Genomic DNA, 24111 nt, shown 5'->3' with positions numbered 1-24111 from the left:
AGAGTTCCTATATCCCAGCCAAATTAGTATGAAGACCTAAGAACTTGAAATCATTTTTGATGGTAACTTAAGTATATTCTCTTCTGTGGTCCCACCAATGCCACATTCCCATACTCCTGTTCTTTAAGTCCACTTCCTAATTTTCCCTTTTTTCTTCCTTATACCTTAAACCTATTATCAACAACTAACAATATTATTCAAACTCACTAGTTGGAACTGAGAACTGAAAATACTACTGATGTCTGGAAATCACTGTTAAATCAGCTAGGTTAAACAATGGTTTGGCCAGGTGCACTGGCTCCTGCCTGTAATCCCAGCACTTTGGGAGGCCGAGGTGGGCAGATCACGAGGTCAAGAAATCAAGACTATCCTGGCCATCATGGTGAAACCCCGTCTCTACTTAAAATACAAAAATTAGCTGGGCGTGGTGGCATGCACCTGTAGTCCCAGGTACTTGGGAGGCTGAAGCAGGAGAATCACTTGAACCCAAAGGCAGAGGTTGCAGTGAGTCAAGATCGCTCCACTGCACTCCAGCCTGGGCGACAAAGTGGGACTCCGTCTCAAAATAAATAAATAAATAAATAATAATAATAATATAGTAGATGAAGCAAACATCATAAGATGGTAACTTAAGATGTGAAATTAAAATATGTGGCATTGCTTATAATAATCCCCTCTTCCACGTTTCAAATTTTTCGTAACAGCAAGCTTTCTTAAAAACTTCAAAAATTTTTTAATAAATCCTTCTCCAAAACATTCTTTTTCTTTTGAGACAGGATCTTACTTTGTCATCCAGGCTGGAATGTAGTAGCACAATCACAGCTCACTGCAGCCCAAATGATCCTCCCACCTCAGCCTCCAGTGCAGATGGGGCCATAGGCATGCACCACAATGCCTGGCTAATTTTTAGAATATTTTTTATAGAGACAGGGTATCGCCATGTTGCTCAGACTAGTCTAAAACTCCTGAGCACAAGCAATCTGCCTACCTTGGCCTCCCAAAGTGCAAGGATTACAGATGTGAAGCACCAGGCCCAGCTCAAAACGTATTTTTTAAATGGGAAAAACAGTGAAACAATACAGTTTAAAAAGTGGCATCTGGGCCAGGCGCGGTGGCTCATGCCTGTAATCCCAGCACTTTGGGAGGCCGAGGCGGGTGGATCACCTAAGGTACGGAGTTCGAGACCAGCCTGACCAACATAGAGAAACCCCATCTCTACTAAAAATACAAAATTAGCCTGGCATGGTGGCGCATGCCTATAATCCCAGCTACTTGGGAGGCTGAAGCAGGAGAATCGCTTGAATCCAGGAGGCAGAGGAGGTTGCGTGAGCCAAGATTGTGTCATTGCACTCCAGCCTGGACAATAAGAGCGAAACTTCATCTCAAAACAAACAAACAAAAAAAGGCATCTGATCTGTAGTCCAGAAAAAATAAAAAATATATGGCATAAAAACTTCTAGAACAGAAATCCCCCAAAATGAACACTTACATGGCAATCTCCCTCCAATACTTTTTTTTTTTAAAGAGACAGGGTCTCACTCTGTTGCCTAGGCTGGAGCGCAGTAGTATAACCATATCTCACTGTAACCTCAAACCCCAGGGCTCTTGCCTCAACCTGAGCAGCTAGGACTACAGGCTCATGACACCACACTGAGCTAGTGTTTTTTGTAGAGATGGGGTGTCGTTATGTTGCCCAGGCAGGTCTCAAATTTTGGCTTCAAGCGATCCTCCCACCTCAGCTTCCCAAAGCACTGGGATTGCAGGTGTGAGCTATTGCATAGCAATTCATTTTATTTGCCTCCACACATCATACTAAAGTTAATACAGAATGAACTTTAGCCTATATTATCTACAGACTCATAGGCATTTGGCTATCAATTAAAATGTTTAAGACTTCTCCTTTAATACTTATACCTCTCCTATCCCCCCAAACTTGAAAAGATTGTCATGCCTATGGAGAACTAAAATACTAATAAAATTCAAGTGGAGCACAGTGGCTCATGCCTGTAATCCCATTGCTTTGGGAGGGCTGACTGAAGCCAGGAGATCTACACCAGCCTGGTCATCATAGCAAGACCCTGTCTTTTAAAAATAAATAAATAATAAAGAGACTGGATGCCTTTCTGCCTCTAATAATTCAACATATATCTAGTATCCAATAAAGGACTGACTACTTAAACTTCAAAATCAACAGAACTTAAATTTTAAGAGTTTCAAATTTTCTTTTATAAAAGAGAAAAGTAGGCTGGGCACAGTAGCTCATGCCTGTAAATCCAGCACTTTGGGAGGCCGAGGCAGATGGATCACTTGAGCTCAGGAGTTACAAACCAGCCTGGGTATCATGGCGAAACCCCATCTCTACAAAAGATACAAAAATTAGCCGGGTGTGGTGGTGGATGCCTGTAGTCCCAACTACTCTGGGGGCTGAGGCAGGAGGATCACTTCCACCTGGGAGGTCAAAGCTAAAGTGAGCTGAGATTGCATCACTGCACTCCAGCCTAGGTGACAGAGTCCTCTGACACTGTGTCTCAAAATAAATAAATAAATACATACATAAAATTTTAAAAAGTGTAAATCCCTAAAGGTTACACTAGTGATCATTTGTGTTAACAGCAATAAAATCAGGATGTAACATCTTTCATGTTTTCAAGACTCTCTATCACAGTACCAGAGTATAAAAGAGGAAAACCTAAAGTCTTACCTGGCGTTGAGGGGGCCGCTGATGAGCCACCCCTAGATAAGAACCCATGATAGTCGGAGTCTGAAGAGGCTCTGTGGGACACCAATATTCTAGAGCAAGCTCCAGATGAAAAGGGTTCTTTTTATATAGCTCGCCAATCTGCAAAGAGTAAGCAAAGACTGTAGGGAAATGTCTACGACTCAAAAATTACTTTCAATAAAAAAGGACATTTAAAGTATTAGACCTGAAATTTTCCAAAGTTAGGGGAAAAAATAATGAAAGGAGGGAAAGAGGACAAGCTTTCTAATAGAATGGCTTACCAATAGCATTAAGTGTTCCAGGTCCCTTCTAAGTGAAATGGGGGGTTCATTACCCATCTGCATACTCATGTGAATCATTCGAGCATCTTCATCTGCCCGATTCCTCAGCTGTTTCACCTATTAAATTTATTAGATATAGTTTTAATATGTAAATGTATCGTACATGCTAATAACAATGAAATCAGGCAACTGTCTTAAAGTGATCACATACAAGAAATATATTGTTTAAATATCTATTCCATTTTAGGTGACATGAAGAAACATGCCAGGAATCTTATTTGCAATATTACTATCCATAATTTATAATATCTTAAAACTTCAATGCATTTTCCACTACAGAAAAGTTGAACTTAACTGTAGTATTTCTCGATGGGGACATTACTGACATATGGGCACAACATTTCTTCACTGGGTTGGATTATCCTGAATATTCCAGGACATTTAGCAACCCTGGAACTACCTACCAACTATCAATAACAACACCAGAGTCATCATAACAAGCAAAACTGGCTCCACTCATTTCCCAAACACACTCTGAAGAACATTATACCTCAGTTGAGAGTCACTGCTTCACAACATTTATGTGAACTAAATGCCAACAAAAATAAGAAACAAATTCTGTTAAAAAAAAACAAAACAAAAACATAGCTAGACAAATCCACAATTATTGTTGGAAATACCAACACTCCTCTGTCAATATTCAATAGAACAAGTACACAGAAAATCAGTAAGGATATGGAAAACTTGAAAAACAGCAAACCAACTTGACTTAATTGACACTTATACAACATTCCACCGAACAGCAGCAAAATATGTGTTCCTTTCAGGTGTACATGGAATATTTACCAAGATAGGCCATATTCTGAGCCATAAAACAAACCTAAACAAATTTAATACAACTGAAATTCTACAAGGTATGTTCTCTGAGCACAATGGAATTAAACTAGAAATCTGTGACAGAGATCTGAAAAAGTCTCCGAAAAATTTGGAAATTAAACAACACACTTCTAAATAACCCGTCAATCAAAGGAGTCTCAAGGAAAATTAGAAAACATATTAAACTGAACAAAAAAAGAAACTGCAACATATCAAAATTTGTGTGGCATAGCTAAAGCAGTGATTGGAGGTAAATGTACAGCATTATTAAATGTTTATGTTAGAAAAAATAAAGATTTAAATCAATAACCTAAACTTCTATCTTAAAAAACAAAATTAAAGGAGCAAATTAAACCCAAGGCAAAGGGAAGAAAATAATAAACATAAGAGCAAAAATCAATAAAGGTGAAGCAAAATATAAGAAAATCAATAAAGCCAAAAGCTAATTCACTGGGAAGATCAATAAGATCAATAAACTTCCAGCAGGGTTAATTAAGAACCAGGGGAGAAGACACAAATTACCAATTTTAGGAATTAAAAAGAAAAATCACTATAGATCCTATAAAAATAAAAAGAATACAAGAATCTTAAGGGCAAATTTATGATAATCAATTTATACTTTTCAGGAGATATGGTATCAAAACTGCACAATATATTACAAGTATAGACCTTTTAGGGTGCTTTTAAAAAATATACATTTGAAGTAGGTGGTTTTATAATATAAACACAAAAAAGATGTTTTTCTCCCTCATTTACTTCCCACCAACATTTGATGGCTTCTTTGGCACAAAACAGCACAGAGACCATATACTATAAGGAACTGTTTGAAATGGCTCTAAGAATTGCTTTTCAGATGACAGTTACAGCTCAAGCCATCTACTCAAAAGTAGCCTTATTATTTTATCTGTATCCATGCTGAAGCCCTTTTATACACCGCAATTCAGAATCTAAACAATTGGGCCAGGTGTGGTGGCTCACACCTGTAATCTCAGCATTTTGGGAGGCCGAGCTGGGCAGATCACCTGAGGTTGAGAGGTCAAGACCAGCCTGGCCAATACAGTAAAACCCCATTTCTAATAAAAATACAAAAAAGTAGCCAGGCGTGGTGGCGGGTATCTGCAAACCCAGCTATTTGGGAGACTGTGGCAGGAGAATCGCTTACCCAGGAGGCGGAGATTGCAGTGAACCAAGATCACACCACTGCATGCAATAGAGCAAGACTCCGTCTCAAAAAAAAAAAAAAAAAATCTAAACAATTATCTATAAAATGCAAATTTTCCACTGTGCCTCTTCCAAATCATGTATAAAAATATTAAATAAAGCAATCTTGGCACTAATCCTTAGGGTAGAATGGGGTTAGTAATTTTCTACCCACAGAAGCATTCTCATTTACTAATTACTTCCTCATTTATAAACCATTCAGTGTCAAATTATTTCTTTCTACTGACTTATCCCCAGTTAAGAGGACGTATTTCCACAGAACAGCAGCAAAATATGTCTTCCTTTCAGGTGTACATAGAACATTTACCAAGATAGGCCATATTCCGAGCCATAAAACAAACCTCAACAAATTTAGTACAACCGAAATTCTACAAGGTATGTTCTCATACCTTGTAGAGACTCATGACTTACTTCATGAGTCACAAACTGATTCACAAGATGTAATACAACTACTAGCAAATTTTAGTCTGTATTAAAAATTTTTATTAGTTTCCAAAACATAAAGCTAATCAGTTTCAAATTATTTTATAAAATTCTTCTATTATTTACTTATCCTACATTATTACACTTACCTTCATTGGCATAAGTGCAAGGAAATCTGTGATGAGATTATGGACTCTGCGAATATAAAATTCTTCCTGATAAAAGTATTCTGATACCACTACAGATTCCGTGAGGAACAGGAAAACGTTGTCAGCAATTGCGAGTTCTGCCATTGCTTCATCTGCCTCTGTGAATTCTGCCAGAGCTAGAAATAGATTTTAAAACACAGTACATGGAGGAAAAGTCATTAACCCAGATTGTAATTATATCTCATAATACTCTGCTGATGGTTCAGACATCTTCCCAGCCTTCTAGCATGTGCTATGCACAAAATGAAACTATATATAACTGTAATTGACTCATAAACCCTAAAGAACTCATAAACCCCAAATAACAATATACTCTGAATGTATATTAGAAAAATACATACTGTTTGAAATAATAACATAACTAATGAAAATTACTTTAGAGACGTGTGATGCAACACTGATGTAGTCAGGGAGCTATTATCCAAACATTCACATATTAAAATGATGTTAAGGCTTTAATCCCAATGAAACCTCATGGGTCATCTGAAAAGTCTTCAATCCAAGACCAAAACCTGAACATGAATAGGTAAGTAAGTATACTAATTTGGTAACCAAGTAGCTGAAATTTAAAAACTAAATTTTAACTTGAATATAAACTTGTCTAACTAATTTTTTTATATTTTATTTGGCAAATATCCAATACATATCTAAAAATAAGTATAATAAACTCCACATACCCATCATTTGTTTCAATACTAACAATTTATGGACAATCTTACCTCATCTATATCTTCCCCCTCTCCACCCACACATATCTCATTAAAGCAAATTCCAGAAAATTTAACATTTTACCAGTAAGTATTTGCAGTGTACAACTCAAAAATATACCTAAGAAACAAGGCTGGGCGGGGTGGCTCACGCCTGTAATCCCAGCACTTTGGGAGGCTGAGGTGGGCGGATCACCTGAGGTCGGGAGTTCAAGACCAGCCTGACGAACATGGAGAAACCTCATCTCTACTAAAAATACAAAAAATTAGCCAGGCGTGGTGGCACATGCCTGTAATCCCAGCTACTCAGAGGCTGAGGCAGGAGAATCACTTGAACCCAGGAGGCGGAGGCTGCGGTAAGCCGGTATCACACCATCATTGCACTCCAGCCTGGGCAACAAGAGCAAAACTCCACCTCAAAAAAAAAAAGAAAGAAAGAAAGAAAGAAAGCAAAAGTAAAAATTCACTACATACATACACCACCATTATCATACCTTTATTTTATTTTTTGAGACAGCGTCTCGCTCTGTCACGCAGGCTGGAGTGCAGTGGTACAATCTCAGCTCACTGCAACCTCTCCCTCCCAGTTCAAGCAATTCTCAGGTCTCAGCCACCCAAGTAGCTGGGATTACAGGCATGCACCAACATGCCTGGCTAATTTTTGTATTTTTAGTAGAGACAGGGTTTCACCATGTTGGCCAGGCTGGTCTTGAACTCCTGACCTCAAGTGATCCTACCAAAGTGCTGTGATTACAGGCGTGAGCCACTGCGCCTGGCCATTATATCTTTAAAACTAATTCCTCAGCTGGGTGCAGTGGCTTGTTCTAGAGTGACTTACTCTGAGTTACATTCAACTTTCTATTAAGAGTATGTCATAGGTTACGGTGTATCCTTCCATCAAGAAACATATTGCTGATTACTGCTTTTAAATTTTAAATATAGGCCGGGCGCGGTGGCTCAAGCCTGTAATCCCAGCACTTTGGGAGGCCGAGACAGGCGGATCACAAGGTCAGGAGATTGAGACCATCCTGGCTAACACGGTGAAACCCTGTCTCTACTAAAAAATACAAAAACCTAGCCAGGCGAGGTGGCAGGCGCCTGTAGTCCCACCTACTCAGGAGGCTGAGGCAGGAGAATGGCATAAACCCAGGAGGCGGAACTTGCAGTGAGCCGAGATCCGGCCACTGCACTCCAGCCTGGGAGACAGAGCGAGACTCTGTCTCAAACAAACAAAAAAAAGTTTAAATATAAAATTGCTAGGCCGGGCGCGGTGGCTCAAGCCTGTAATCCCAGCACTTTTGGAGGCCGAGACGGGCGGATCACAAGGTCAGGAGATCGAGACCAGCCTGGCTAAATACGGTGAAACCCCGTCTCTACTAAAAAATACAAAAAACTAGCCGGGTGAGGTGGCGGGCGCCTGTAGTCCCAGCTACTCGGGAGGCTGAGGCAGGAGAATGGCATAGACCCGGGAGGCGGAGCTTGCAGTGAGCTGAGATGCGGCCACTGCACTCCAGCCTGGGCGACAGAGCGAGACTCCGTCTCAAAAAAAAAAAAATAAAATAAAATAAAATAAAATTGCTAGGTAATTGTGTGGCAATCTGGCTTTGAAAAATACTACACAGCTTATTCTGTTTGACTGTCATACAGACCAAATACATAGTCTGCTACCAAAAGTACATTTTCATTGCCTTGAAAAGGGCCAGAACAGATAAAAGCCAAGACAGTCTCAAACGGAGGAAAACATATGATTTGTAGTTATTTATTTATTTATTATTATTATTTTTTAGAAGGAGTCTCGCTCTGTCGCGGAGGCTGGAGTGCAGTGGTGCGATCTCGACTCACTGCAACCTCCGCCTCCCAGGTTCAAATGATTCTCTGCCTCAGCCTCCCGAGTAGCTGGGACTACAGGCACGCGCCACCACGCCTGGCTAATTTTTTGTATTTTTAGTAGAGACAGGGTTTCACTGTGTTAGCCAGGATGGTCTCAATCTCTTGACCTTGTGATCTGCCTGCCTCGGCCTCCCAAAGTGCTGGGATTACAGGCGTGAGCCACCGGGGGCGCCTGGCCTGTTTTTTTAATGTTTTGTTTTGTATTTTGAAATAAAGTCTGCATATCAGCCAGGTGTGGTGGCTCATGCCTGTACCCAGCACTTTGGGAAGACAAGACAGGAGGATTGCTTGAGCCCAGGAGTCCAAGACCACCCTGGGCAACACAGTGAGACCTCATCTCTACAAAAAAATCAAAGAATTAGCTGTGGTCCCACCTACTTGGGAGGCTGTAGTGGAAGGATCACATGAGGCCTGGCGGTTGAGGCCAGTGAGCCATGGTCACACCACTGCACTCCAGCCTGGGCAGCAGGGTAAGACTATCTCAAACAACAAACAAAAACCTGCATATCTACCCATATTATACAAAATCCGTAAGAGTAAAATATTTTCTTAATTCTTTAGTATGACTAATAATAACGATTACTAAAATTACTAATTATTAAATATTTTTAATAACAATAAATTCTTTCAAACCTTTACTTGAATTCAAAAACACCGGAATTAAAAGAGAATCAACTCAAAGATTACGTCCTTTATTTTTTTTGAAACAGTCTTACTCTGCTGCCTAGGCTGGAGTGCAATGGTGCAATCTTGGCTCACTGCAACCTCTGCCTACCAGTTTCAGCGATCCTCCCGCCTCAGCCTCCTGAGAAGGTAGGATTACAAGCATGTGTCACCATACCCAGCTAATTTTTATAACTTTGGCACAGACGAGGTTTCGTCCTGTTGGCCAGGCTGGTCTTGAACTCCTGACCTCAAGTGATGAGACTACCTCAGCCTCCCAAAGCACTGAGATTACAGGTATGAGCCACTACACCCGGCCAAAAATTACTTCTCGAAGACCATTTAGGTAATAAGGCACCATTAATGAATTAATATAAATTGAGTTTCAATGCCTAAAAACATTATGCTAAAATTCTGTAAAGCTCAGTGAAATTACAAAGATGCTTGGTTTTTGTTTTTAGGTTTTTCTGAAACAGAGTTTCACTCTGTTGCCCAGGCTAACGTGCAGTGGCACGATCTCAGCTCACCGAAACCTCCGCCCCCTGGTTCTCCTGCCTCAATCTCCCAGGTAGCTGGGATTACAGGCACACGCCACCATGCTTGGCTAATTTTTGTGTGTGTGTTTTTTTTTTTTTGAGACGGAGTCTTGCTCTGTGCCCCAGGCTGGAGTGCAGTGGCGCGATCTTGGCTCACTGCAAGCTCCGCCTCCCGGGTTCACGCCATTCTCCTGCCTCAGCCTCCCGAGTAGCTGGGACTACAGGCGCCCGCCACCTCGCCCGGCTAATTTTCTTGTATTTTTAGTAGAGACGGGGTTTCACCGTGTTAGCCAGGATGGTCTCGATCTCCTGACCTCGTGATCCGCCCGTCTCGTGATCCGCCCGTCTCGGCCTCCCAAAGTGCTGGGATTACAGGCTTGAGCCACCGCGCCCGGCCAAATTTTTTTGTGTTTTTAGTGGAGACGGGGTTTTACCACATTGGCCAGGCTGGTCTTGAACTCCTGACCTCAAGTGATCTGCCCGCCTCAGCCTCCCAAAGTGCTGGGATTACAGGCATGAGTCACCACACCCAGCTGATGCTTGTTTTTTTAATTTTTTTTTGAGATGTGATCTCACTCTGTAACCCGGGCTGGAGTGCAGTGGAGCAATTTCAGCTCACTACAGCGTCTGCCTCCTGGGGTCAAGTGATTCTCCCGCCTCAGCCTCCTGAGTAGCTGGGACTACAGCCAAGTGCATGTCACCACGCTGGGTTAATTTCTAATTTTTTGTAGAGATGAGGTCTCACCATATTGCCCAGGTTTGTCATGAACTCCTGGGCTCAAGCAATCCTCCTACCTCGGCCTCCCAAAATGCTGGGATTAGAGGCATGAGGCACTGCGCCTGGCTTCATGCCTTTTATAAAATAATATAATAAACACATTTGATAAAAGTTTCAGAAATCTATGAAGAGAATAGAAACCAATTTTTCAAATTGAAGATCTGAGTTAAAACTTGTCCAGATTATTTCAAGAAGTGACCATTCTGCAAATAACACAAGCTATTCAATTTTTCTAACAATTTTTAAAATGCAAATTAACAGAAAAAATTTTATAGTTTAAAAGTTCTAACTATAATACCCCTAACTATTTAAGCTTATAAAAGGGTATGAGCATATAAAATCAAAGAGATTAAGTAGCCAAAGATCTGGGACTTGAAACTTGGGCTACAATTCCTAACCTATTTTTACTATTATTCTACAGCAAACTACAGCATATTCTATTAAACCTTTCAAAATTAGTGCAATGGTATGGGAAATTATAGCATAAGATTGTGACTATATTATATAATATTATAACTATCTATGTATAACTATATTATATAGCTAATATAAGATATTAACTATCACAGCCGGGCATGGTGGCTCGCGCCTGTAATTCCAGCACTTTGAGAGGCCAAGGCGGGCAGACTGCCTGAGCTCAGGAGTTAGAGACCAGCCTGTGCAACGCAGTGAAACCCTATCTCTACTAAAATACAAAATATTAGCTGGGCGTGGCAGTGTGCACCTATAGTCCCAGCTACTTGGGAGGCTGAGGCAGGAGAAGTACTTGAACCTGGGAGGCAGAGGTTGCAGTGAGCTGAGATCATGCCACTGCACTCCAGCCTGGGCAACAGAGATTCCATCTCCAAAATAAAATTTTAAAAAAAGATATTAACTATCACATAGCCACTTAAAAGGTTAAAGGGTAACTTTATGTCAGAAAAGTAGTGAAGTAAGATTTATAAATGAAGAGGGTATGCATAGGTAAGAAACAGAATTTGTACAGGAATGTAAAAGTCTAATTAGCTATCAACATTTAGATATATAAATTGATAGATAGAAATTAAGTGGCCAAGGAAAGACTCCTAACACAAAAAAAGCTTTCTGCAAACACCTTGGGAATAGCATGACACTAGTGAAAACAAAATGTTCTGGAATTACATAATTGATAAGATACTAGAATCTGTTGATACTTTAGGATTAGAAAACTGACATAAATTGTAAACTTGAATAAAGCCTTTCCAGATTTACCATAAAAAAGATACAGACGACGACAATTCTTTGAGCTTCGAGTTCCATGTACAGTCCTCATTCTGTTAGAATAAACCCCTACTAATATGACAATTAAATAATGTAAATGTAAATAGCAGAATAATATATGCTACAGTGAGTTAATAGCTTGTTAAAAGTCAGTATTCTGGTCAGGCACGGTGGCTCACGCCTGTAAATCCAACACTATGGGAGGCCGAAGCAGGTAGATCACCTGAGCTCAGGAGCTCGAGACCAGTCTGGTCAACATAGTGAAACCCTGTTTCTACCAAAAAAACAAGATTAGCCGGGCGTGGTGGCATGTGCCTGTAGCCCAGTTACTCAGGAAACTGAGGTAGGAGAATCACTTGAACTCAGTAGGCAGAGGCTGCAGTGAGCCGGGATTGAGCCACTTGTACTCCAGCCTGGGCCACAAAAAAGGGGAGTCGGGATTCCACATCTGTTCTTGACTGATCCAAATATCTCCCTTTTAATATACTGTATGGGAAAAAAAATTGTTTTTAATTTGACACAATGTGAAAAATTAGTCTGTGAACAAATCAAGAAGGAAAATGTATAAAAATAAAAGGAATAGTAAATTTTAATTTTAAAAAACATTTAAGGCCGGGCCGGGTGGCTCATGCTTTGTAATCCCAGCACTTTGGGAGGCCAAGGCAGGCAGATCACATGAGGTCGGGAGTTCAAAACTAGCCTGACCAACATGGAGAAACCCCGTTTCTACTAAAAATACAAAATTAGCCGGTGTGGTGATGCATGCCTGTAATCCCAGCTACTTGGGAGGCTGAGGCAGGAGAATCACTTGAACCCAGGAGGTGGAGGTTGCGGTGAGCCGAGATTGTGCCATTGGACTCCAGCCTGGGCAATAAGAGCGAAACTCCATCTCAAAAAAAAAAACATTTAAGGTGACACTGTCATTCCAAATTTTAAACGCATACCCTGAAGGTAAAAGAGCATTGTCACTGGCTCCAAGAATGGGAAATAGTATTTCATACAATATTTTTGAGAAACAAGGAGAAAAAGGTCTGTATTTCACTACTACACTAAAAAGTTTCATTTAATATAACTCTGGGTATCTTCCTATGCTTGTGCTTATGTATGTCAAGGATAAGACTCCTTCCAAAAACTTCATTAAGTGCTAACATGCTGTTTCTCATAACAAAATTACCTACAAGCAATTCACCTGTCACATCAGGTAGCTGGGATATTCCCCTCAATGCCAGTGCCCAGGCAAGTCTAACAGTGGCTTGGAGCCCAGGCAGTTTCCAAAGCTGAGAGTCCTGAAGACGAGAGTGAATTGTTGCAATGTACTGTTTTTCTGTCAACAGTGGAAGTTGATGAATCATATCTGAAAACACAAAAATAGACCACTTTACCAAACACCAGATAAATTCTCACTTCTGATACACAGGAATAATGTCCGGAAGTCAGAAAATCTGAGCATTCTCACAGAAGAATAATGACTAATTAACATTAATTTCTATAAACCAAAAGGTACACTACTGTTGATTGTACACATACTAAAAACAAAAAAAGAAAATGACAATAATCCTAAATTTTAATTTCACTATTTTCAGTTATTTTTATAAGTGCACTACAAATAAACTAGAAAAAAGTTAAAGACATTCATTTTTTTCTGCACATAAATTCTAGAATATTAATCATGCTATCTAAAGATCATAAAAATTTTATTTACTTCATAGAAAACACAGGTCAAAGATAACATTACTGAAATGACAGTCACTGTCTCTCAGAATGTTTTAATAAAAAGTTTGAAAATATAAATAAATGGTAACGAAACAAGCAATTAAGTAAATTAGGCATGTGCAATCATGAACATGTATAATATATGCTTTAATACTTTCCATTCCAAATCCCCCCAAAAAACAGAAATAATTAACAGGACTGCAGTTGTTTTTTAAATGTGATCTTATATATAAATATTCAAATATGAACGGATTGCACACACAGGAACAGAGCATTCTATTTTAGTAGCTAAAATATCATCCTTTTTAAATGTTATCCCCACAATTTTAAGTCTGACTTTTTTTAATGTAGGTAAATGTATAAAACTCAATACCATCTCGTTCCTCTGTGCTTTGCTCTATAAAACTGGTATCAAAACAGTACAGAAGCGCCATAAGAAGAGCCAGATTCACTGCGTCCAGTGAGCCATTGGCCTCAACTGTCACTCTTTCCAAATGTCCAATAAGGAGGAGAGTGTCTTCTTTGCCTAAAGGTGACTGGCAAGCCCAGGCAAAAAGGCTTTCTGCAAGAGACTGCCTGCACTCCTTAATGAGATCAGAAACCTAGAAATAAAAACATATGACTATTAGCATAAACAAATTACAGTGAAGCCTGGTCTTATTCCAAAGTACAAACTACCTTTTACAAAGGCTAAAAAAAAAAAAACCTATCTAAATCCACAAGTGATCCTAAGATGTCACCTCTGGAATTCTGAACAAACCCTATTGTTTATTTCTTATCCTTAAGTTCCTTAAGAAATTGGGATGACCAATTTCTTGTTCACTTCATAAAAAGAGCTAGAATGGCACATAAATGACTATACAGAAGCTGAAACAACTGCAGGTCAATTTTATGGACACAGCTGACTACAAACTTTAATATACATTATGAGCTGACTATAATCAACAATAATTTATTGTATACTGTATTGTCAAACAGTAGTACAGTGAATTTTGAATGTTCCCAACACAAAGAAATAATAAACGTTTGAGGTGATGGATATGCTAATTATGTTGATTTGATTATTACATATCATACATATGTATCAAAATATCACACTGTACCCTATACATATATACAATTTTGGGTCAAAGAAAAATAATAAAAGCAAAAAAAAGAAAAGTGGCAATCACACATGGTGTCACTACATAATTCATCTTGAAAAACTGAATATTCTAATTGTCATGTTTCTGCCTCTGAGATTTGACAGACAACTCATGAATTGATTTCATTGAACCCTTGCCTCTTTGCGATGTTTTTCACTGCCCAAACCTCTCTCTCGCTGTAGTTTCTCAAACTCATTATTCACATCAATCTGTGACACCAGGGTAAGAACTTTGTAAGTCAATCCTTGCTCCATCAGCTCATCTGTAAAGCGTGTTGTCATTGAAGCCAGCTCTGGACTGTAATGAAAAGAAATCAATAAACTATGTTAAACAATATTGCTCATGCTTCTTCATAATAATAGATATAGCAAACGCTCTTTTTTTTGAGACAGAGCCTTGCTCTGTCACCCAGGCTGGAGTGCAGTGGCGTGATCACCGCTCACTGCAGCCTTGACCTCCCAGGCTCAGGTCATTCTCCCACCTCAGTGTTCCAAGTAGCTGGAACTGCAGGTGCATGCCACCATGCCCAGCTAATTTTTCTATTTTTTGTAGAGATGGGATTTCATCATGTTGCCCATGCTGATCTAAAACTCCTGAGCTTAAGTGATCCTTGTAATCTGTAATCTGTAGACTATAATCTGTAATCTCAGCACTTTGTAATCCAAAAATAGTTAGGGCCACTGCATCTGGGTCCAAATTATTTTTTATTTATAAACACAATAAAACAGATTTAAATTGTTATATCTTTCTTGGCAGAATGAGAGAGTATATTACTCAGCTTGTTACATACTGCTCAGATTGTATATAAAAAGGGAAATATTGTCATTCTTCAAGTAATTTCAAATTAACCCCTGAAATCCCAAGAAGTAAAAAGACCTGAGTTCTAGGGTCCATGTCTTTCCCCGTCTAGACTGTATCAAGGCTTTCAAGGAATTCGCAATGCATCGCTTTCCATCCCAGTACAAAAGAACAGCTACTAATCCTCTGGTAAGGCCAGGAAAATGTGGCTGTTGGTGCTCTCCTAAAAAAGGAAGTTGAGAAACAATATTATTAATAAACACATATGTGTTTAGAAAGAGACAAAAATCAATTTAACAACGTTCAGTTCAAAGAATCACAGTCACTCAGGGCTTAAGGGGCCGTGGGGTCCTCTACTACAAACATCCATCTACTGTCTAACTTCTTGCTCAACATATTCTAGGGCCATCCAACTTATCCCTAAACACCAGCAGGGACATGGAATTCACCATTTTTCCATACTCCCAATTTTTAACTCTCACACTCACCCGTGATTTTCTACATACTGGGTGAGAATCTTTTGGTCTCACTGTTGTCCACTGAATTTAATTTTATTCAATGCCCATTTTACTATCTCATATGGAATCTTTCAAATATTTCTAAATTTCTTCCCTCAGAATCTTCTCTGAATAAATAACCTTTTTATAATTCAAGTTCATTCACCATTTTAACCGCTCTCCTTTGAATGAGTTCTACTTTTTTTTTTGAGACGGAGTTTCACTCTGTCACCCAGGCTGGAGTGCAGTGGCGCGATCTCACTGCAACCTCTGCCACCTAGGTTCAAGCAATTCTCCTGCCTTAGCCTCCTGAGTAGTTAGGATTATAGGCACTTGCCATCGCTCCTGGCTATTTTTTGTATTTTTAGTAGAGACGGTGTTTCACCATGTTGGTCATGCTGGTCTTGAACTCCTGACCTTGTGATCCACCTGCCTTGGCCTCCCAAAGTGCTGGGATTACAGACGTGAGCCACCACCCCCGGCTAAGTTTCACTTTTTTTAAGAGTACTTTGCCTATAGTTTCATTTTCATTTCCTATAGCTTTCTTTCCCCCTTACTGCAATTACTCCTCCACTCTACTACTTTCTGTTCCCCAAATTCATCACCTTGCTTCACCCTCTTGCACAGGCAATTTCTTCTGCCTGGATGCCCTTCATCCTCCCAAATAACCACCTATTCCACCTGATGTATGCTTACTCATTTTGCAACATCTACCTTAAACTTCATGATGTTGTTAAGACTTCTCTGTATAATCAAGGTCCATCTAATACCTTCTCTCTGGACCATCTCTAAATCTTGCACAAAACTGCATCAATGTACTTAATTGTGTCAAAATCTTTTGTTTCCACATCATTCTCAATTATTAAAATATGAGTTTTACATTAGTTGAGATTTTATTCATCTTTATATCACTGGAGTGATATAATTAACACCATGCCTGGCACATGGTAGGTATAGAAGAAATGTTTGTTAAATGAAAGTTCTGAGTTAAACTCAAAACTCAAGCATGTCTAGTGAACATCCCCCTCATTCTCAATATCATACTTCTTTTAATGCAGTCTTAGGTCAAAAAGGATTTTGGCAGCCATATATTATTTTTAGACATATTAAAATTTGTTCAACTGAAATGCCCATATTTTCTTCAAATGGCTCCTCCGTTATAATCAAAACAAACTACTTATAATATAGAAATTTTTCTCTCTTTTCTCTATACAGCAACCAGAGAAATAATTTCAGAGTTAGAATGAATTATGTAATGTCTCTGCTTAAAGCCCTCATCAACAACTTTCCATTGCAATTAGCATAAAATCCAAATACCTTTCATAGTATGCAAAATCAAACATGCTCTGATTCCTGCTGTATGTGCATCTTCCTTTGCTTTCCCTCTAATTAATGATGCTCCAGCCCCAATGGTCTTTTTATCCTTAAACACGCCTTTATTCCCACCTCAAGCACTGGCTGCTTGCTCTCCCTGGAAAAGCCTTACCCAATAGGTCTGGGTGGCTGGAACCTTCTCATCATTTGGGTCACAAGTCAAATGACCCCATCTTAGAGAGGCTTTCTCTACAGACCCTACTTAGAGTTGCCCTAGTCAGCCTCCACCTCTCTATATCCCACTGCTTTATTTTCTTCCTAGTACTCTGTATTATTGAAATCATCTTCTTTTTCACCTATTCACACATTATCTGAATTACTCTCTCAAAAAGAAATTCCCGAAAAGCAGTGACCTTACCTGCCTACTCACTGACAGCAAGGGCTTTGTGCTATAAAATTTCTGAGACGTCGTTAACAATTCTGATCACTAATGACCTTACCTGCCTACTCACCAACAATTAGTGCTTTGTGCTATAAAATTTCTGAGATGTCTTTAATAATTCTGACGCTAAACTGAAGCTTTCCTTTCAATCAAAGGTTAAAAAAGGCTTGCCGGGGTGGTGGCATGTGCCTATAATCCCAGCTACTCGGGAGGCTGAGACAGGAGAATCACCTGAACCCGGGAAGTGGAGGTTGTAGTGAGCTGGTATCATGCCACTGCATTCTAGCCTGGGCGACAGAGCGCGACTCCGTCTCTAAATAAATAAATAAGCAAAGAAAGATTAAAAAAGGAAATATTTTGAACATGGTTTTACCAAACTGCATCCTTAAAAACTATGATAGAATCTAAACAATAAACTATTTTAAACTATAAGTCATTTTATTATTTTGCATTATTTTACCACTGTTTCAGTTAAATGTCAACCTACCAGCAAGAAGAAGCTCAACAGCTGCCAATTCTCCAATATCAAAAAGGTCACTGAGAATAAAGGCTTCTTTAATGAGCTGTTCAGGAAGAAGTCGAGTTCCCTGTTGACCCTGAATGGCGACTCCCTCTGTACTGGCTTTCTGAACCTTCTCATGCTGTTGAACATTTTTTGGCTACAATGATAAAATTGTAATTGTTATGAAAATAGCACACTGGAGACAAGGTCCCAAAGTGTTACCTACAGAAGCTTATTCATGATAATTCAGCCTGGTAACATGACAAACAGAAGTATTTCTTATCATTCTTAGGAGCAATGACCATCTTTTTATTCTCCATAATAATTGCACATTTTAAAATAACTAAGAGTATACATGGATTGTTTGGAAAACAAAGGATAAATGCTTGAGGGGATGAATGATACCCCATTCTCCACGATGTGATTATTTCACACTGCATGCCTGTATCAAAACATCTCACGTACTTCATAAATTTAGAACAGACCTTTATGAGGTAATAGTTTACGTAACCTTAAACTTTTTATTCCAATACGACCTTGTCAATAACTGTGACTGCTAAACTCTGAACTAAAAAATTTGGAGAAAATATACAAAATAGCATACTATTTTTCAAGTTTCTACAGAACTTTTCAACTATATTATAAATAAAAATAACAAGGTCTTCAAATGGTACATAACAAATGGATATATGAACTGTTTAATTACTTAGTAGAGCAAGTAACTGTTTATTAATGTTACATAAAATGTGGTCTTATTTCCTAAAAGATTATTTGGCGCAAACATTTAACATATGACATACAGTACAGAATTACCTGACAGATCATAAAATCTAGTTTCAGAACTTAAAGGTTACACATTGGTCATTGAATCTAGCTCCTCTATTACAGATAGAAAACTCGACACCCGGATAAGTCAGGTAACTTATCTGTGGTCATAAAACTCTCTAGTGGTAGAGCCAAGACTGGAAATCACCTCAACTGGCTCCCAGGCTGGGGCTCTTTCTACTAAAAAAAGCAAAAAAAAAAAAAAAAATAGCTAAAAAGCAAAAAGCCATTTCTTGTAATGCAATCCCATAAATAGTTCTTAGATGGCTTCCTTGCTGTATACAAAAAAAAAGTGCCAGACTGGGTGTGGTGGGTCACGCCTATAATCCTAGCACTTTGAGAGGCTAAAGCAGGCAGATCACTTGAGGCCAGGAGTTCGAGACCAGCCTGGCAAACATGGTGAAACCCCATCTCTAATACAAAAAAAAATTAGCTGGACATGGTGGCAGGCATCTGTAATCCAGCTACTTGGGAGGCTAAGGCCGGAGGATTGCTTGAACATGGGAGGGAGGCTGCAGTGAGCCGAGATCGTGCCACTGCACTCCAGACTGGGTGACAGAGTAAGATTCTGACTCACACACACACACACACACACACACAAAGGAAAAGTGTCAAACAACAAGAAAAGCATTTTCCAAGTTTGAATCCCCTCCACTAAAGTACTCTATTCCTATTGCAAAGAATTTCAAGATGCAAAAAATAAAGATACACAAGAATTAATTCGTTCCACTAACACAACTTACATAATACTATAAACACTGTAAAATAATACTTAAAATGTTAACGCATATCTGGAAATAAACAAAATAATCAATCTTAACAAGCTTAGATGTATTACCAACTAGAGGTCAGAAATTCTAAGGCAGTTAGTATTTCTGGAATACACTAAATTTCTTAAATAGTCTTCAAATATTATTAAGTTTACCTCCTAGCTAAACATAATATTAACTTTTTTTTTTTTTTTTTTTTTTTGAGGCGGAGTCTCGCTCTGTCGCCCAGGCTGGAGTGCAGTGGCTGGATCTCAGCTCACTGCAAGCTCCGCCTCCCGGGTTCCCGCCATTCTCCTGCCTCAGCCTCCCGCGTAGCTGGGACTACAGGCGCCGCCACCACGCCCGGCTAATTTTTTTTGTATTTTTAGTAGAGACGGGGTTTCACTGTGTTAGCCAGGATGGTCTCGATCTCCTGACCTCGTGATCCGCCCGTCTCGGCCTCCCAAAGTGCTGGGATTACAGGCTTGAGCCACCGCGCCTGGCCCCATAATATTAACTTCTATGGAGAATAAAGACATAATCATTTCTCCTAAGAAAAATTCCATTAAAATCACAGCAGGGCACGGTGGCTCACATCTGTAATTCCAACACTTTTTGAGACCAAGGCAGGAAGATCACTTGAAGGCAGGAGTTCAAGACCAGCCTGGGCAACATATCTAGACCCTATCTCTAAAAAAATTAGCTGGGCATGGTGGCACACACCTGTAGTCCCAGCTACTCAGGAGTGAGGAGCCAGAAGAACGCTTGAACCCAGGAGTTTGAGGCTACAGTGAGCTATAATCAGGCCACTGCACTCCAGCCTGGAGGACAGAGCAACACCCTGTCTTTAAAAGATATCTAGAAAAGAAAATCACCGAATCACTGGAGACAGGTAACATATTTTCATTACATACATTAAGAGTTTACTTCCAAAGATCTACTATTTGATAGCACAACAGTGTGATGATAGCCAATAATAATTGCACATTTTAAAATAACTAAGAGTATAAATGGATTGTTTGGAAAACAAAGGAAAAATTCTTGAGGGGATGAATGATACCCCATTCTCCACGATGTGATTATTTCACACTGTATGCCTGTGTACCTCTTAAATATATACATCCTTTATGTACCCACAAAAATTAAAAATTAAAAAAATGTTTTTAAAATAGTTTTTGCAGCTGGCATAGTGGCTCACGTCTGTAATCCCAGCACTTTGGGAAGCTGAGGCAGGAGGATCACTGAAACCAGGAGTCCAAGACAAGCCTGGGCAACAAAGTTAGACCCTGTCTTTTTTTTTTTTAAGTGTTTAGGGGCACATGTCATCAGGACTTCACGAGACTGTGTCACAGTAAATAAATTTCTGAAAAGAATCCAAAAATTAAAAAAAGAAGAAGAAGAAGAAGAAGAGTTTACTTGCTTCCTCAATCTTAAAAAAACAAAAAACAAAAAACAAAAAAAAACTGAAAAAGAAAATTTCTTACCGGATTTTTGAACAATGAGATGAAGTCAGGTTTGTGTTTCTTTAATATCTTATCAAGAAGGTGAACAGCTTCAGGTTGTCTTCTCCAAAGAGCATTTCCCACTTTATGCCAAATGTCTTTGTAAGGACCCCATAGACTAGCAGCTTAAAGAAAAAAATAAATGAAACCACCGTCAAAGAAAACATACACTTGAAAAATAGTATGAGGTTACCATCTACACATTTTAGTTACACTCACAGCTACTTTTTCATCTAGGAAGGTATCTTAATTAATATAATTATCAATTATATTATAAATAACTATAATTAGTACGTTACATTAACTATATTAAAAATCATTTAATATAATAAATGATTGATATATTGATTGATATATTATATTGATAATGATTGATGATTGATATAAATGATAATTATATATCAATGTGCTGATTAAGAGACACTAATATAAAAGCATAGTTTATTAAAATTCTCAAGCATTGATATAAAGACATCACTTTATCTGACTCATAAAATAAATCCTGACTTCAGGTCAGGCACAGTGGCTCAAGCCTGTAATCCTGGCACTTTGGGAGGCCGAGGCGGGCAGATCACCTGAGGTCAGGAGTTCGAGACCAGCCTGGCCAATATGGTGAAACCCCGTCTCTACTAAAAAGACAGTAATTAGCTGGGCGTGGTGATGGGTGCCTGTAATCCCAGCTACTCAGGAGATTGAGGCAGGAGAATCACTTGTATCCAGGAGGCGGAGGTTGCAGTGAGCCAAGATCGCACCACTGCATTCCAGCCTGGGCAACAGAGTGAGACAGCATCTCAAAATAAATAAATAAATAAATAAATAAGTGGATCTCTGGCCAGGCGAGGTGGCTCACACCTGTAATACCAGCACTTTCGTAAGCTGAGGCCAGTGGATCACCTGAGGTAAGGAGTTCTGACCAGCCTGGCCTACATGGCAAAATTCTGTCTCTACTAAAATATACAAAAAACTAGCTAGGCATGGTGGCGCACACCTGTAATCCCAGCTACTCAGGAGGCTGAGGCAGGAGATTTGCTTGAGCCTGGGAGGTGGAGGTTGCAGTAAGCCGAGATCATGCCACTGCACTCCAGCCTGCGTGACAGAGTGAGACTCCATCTCAAAAAACAAAAAACAAAAAAATTTAAGCTCCATAAATTAACAGTAAAGTATCGAAGAAGATAAGACAAACAATCCTTGTCTTAAAGCTCACAAGTTGGGGAGATACAATGTACATAAGTGAAATATTCCAGTAAAGGAATATGATTGTTGGCACAAACAATAAAATAATTTCAAAAGATCAAACTGATGGTCAGAGTTGGCTAAGGAATGGCTGCACTCGTGCAGCGTTTGAAGGATGAGGAAAATCTGGGCAACAAACAACAGCTAAGAATAAGTGTGAGCAAAGGATCAGAGACAGGTGTGAGGGTGTGAAAGAGAATTCACAGAGCAGTAGCAAGATTAAAGAGGCAGAAGTAGTGCTTTCAAACTCTGACTATAATCCATAGTAAGAAATATTTCACGTTTCAACCCAGTACACATGTATATACAAAACTGAAACAAAAGTATTATATAAAATACTAAAACTCAGGCTGGCTCTCACCTATAATCCCAGCACTTTAGAAGGCCGAGGCGGGGAGATCACTTGAGGCTAGGGGTTCGAGACCAATCTGGCCAACATGGTAAAAACCGGTCTCTACCAAAAATACAAAAATATTAGCTAGGAGTGGTGGCACACACCTGTAATCTCAGGTACTCATGAGGCTAAGCACCAGAATTGCTTGAACCTAGGAGACAGAGGTTGCAGTGAGCCTAGATGGTGCCACTGCACTCCATCCTGGGCAACAGAGCAAGATTCTGTCTCAATAACAACAATAAAAAACTAAAGTAAATTCATTTATTACATTTAATGTATGTATATTGTGTTCTGATATTTTGTGTTCTATCCAATTTTTGGTGAGGGGTCCACTAAATTGATTTTATCTTTATTGTTTTTAAGATACAGTCTCACTCACTCTGTCACCCAGGCTGGAGTGCACTGGCACAATCTCCGCTGACTACAACTTTCACCCCCTGGGTTCAAGTGATTCTCCTGCCTCAGCTTCCTGAGTAGCTGGGGTTACAGGCGCGCCACCACTCCCATCTAATTTTTGTATTTTTATTAGAGATGAAGCTTCACCATTTGGCCAGGTTGGTCTTGAACTCCTGACATCAAGTAATCTGCCCGCCTCGGCCTCCCAAAGTGCTGGGATTACAGGCGTGAGCCATGGCGCCCAGCCTCTAGTAAACTGATTTTAGACTCACCATTTAAAAAATATGACCCTAAAGCTAAAGTTTCCTGTTTGGAAATAAGCAGATAAGGTAACCCTGTGTTTAGACTCTGAAGGAAAAACTGGTCAAAACCAATCAATTACTCAACAGATGAAACTTAAAACTAACTATAGCCTAAACATTAAAGATTGTAAACAGGTTAAACTGCTGAGAAAACCCAAATCCAAATAAAGTTACCAGGATATAAGAATAACATGAAAGATAACTGTAATGTAATTAAATACATCATAAACCAATGAACAATGATGTCAGATGATGCAATGTAATGAAAAAAAAAATTTTTTTTGAGACACGGTCTCACTTTGTCGCCCAGGCTAGAGTACAGTGGCGCCATCTCAGCTCACTGTAGCCTCGACCTCCTGGGCTGAAGAGATCCTCCCACTTCAGCCTCCTGAATAGCTGGGACTACAGGTGTGCAACCACAACCGCCTAATTTTTGTTTTTTTTTTTCTCCTTTTTTTGGGTAGAGACGCGGTTTCACCATGTTGTCCAGGCTCATCTCACACTCCTGGACTCAAGCAATCTGCCCACCTTGGCCCTCCCAAGTGCTGGGATGAAAGGCATGAGCCACCACACCCAGGCTGAAAAAAAAAATTGTAAAGGGGAGATATACAGGGAGAGGATGGACTAAACCAGTGGAGCTGGATCATCTATTCATACTTTCATTCACTATCAAATATTTACTGAGGGACCTTATAGATATAGACTGAGCAAGACAGACAGAATCCCAAGCCTCATGGAATTAATAAATTGATAAGAC

General features: G+C 39.4%; 2 protein-coding genes across 3 annotated transcripts in view; both read right to left on the bottom strand.

Annotated features, from left to right (window-relative positions):
• The window catches only part of LOC144339977 (uncharacterized), a 359243-nt gene that overhangs the window by 88222 nt on the left and 246910 nt on the right, over positions 1-24111 (bottom strand). The gene's annotated exons all lie outside the window — the stretch shown is intronic.
• Positions 1-24111, bottom strand: part of NUP205 (nucleoporin 205) — a 93185-nt gene that overhangs the window by 60300 nt on the left and 8774 nt on the right. The window contains exons 2-10 of one of the 2 annotated variants that reach the window (XM_028846334.2): positions 21012-21154; positions 17939-18110; positions 15277-15421; positions 14538-14697; positions 13629-13857; positions 12721-12896; positions 5670-5845; positions 3001-3117; positions 2702-2839 (exon numbers count right to left, since the gene is read on the bottom strand). In XM_028846334.2, coding sequence (XP_028702167.1) covers positions 2702-2839; positions 3001-3117; positions 5670-5813 — 399 coding nt within the window. In that variant the 5' untranslated portion in view covers positions 5814-5845; positions 12721-12896; positions 13629-13857; ... (2 more) ...; positions 17939-18110; positions 21012-21154. The remainder of the gene's footprint in view (positions 1-2701; positions 2840-3000; positions 3118-5669; positions 5846-12720; positions 12897-13628; positions 13858-14537; positions 14698-15276; positions 15422-17938; positions 18111-21011; positions 21155-24111) is intronic. The other variant, XM_015134978.3, reaches the window with a different exon arrangement.

The sequence above is a fragment of the Macaca mulatta genome, chromosome 3 (assembly GCF_049350105.2).
Source record: "Macaca mulatta isolate MMU2019108-1 chromosome 3, T2T-MMU8v2.0, whole genome shotgun sequence".
In the NCBI taxonomy this organism is placed as follows: domain Eukaryota; kingdom Metazoa; phylum Chordata; class Mammalia; order Primates; family Cercopithecidae; genus Macaca; species Macaca mulatta.
This window is presented reverse-complemented; position numbering and strand designations above follow the sequence as displayed.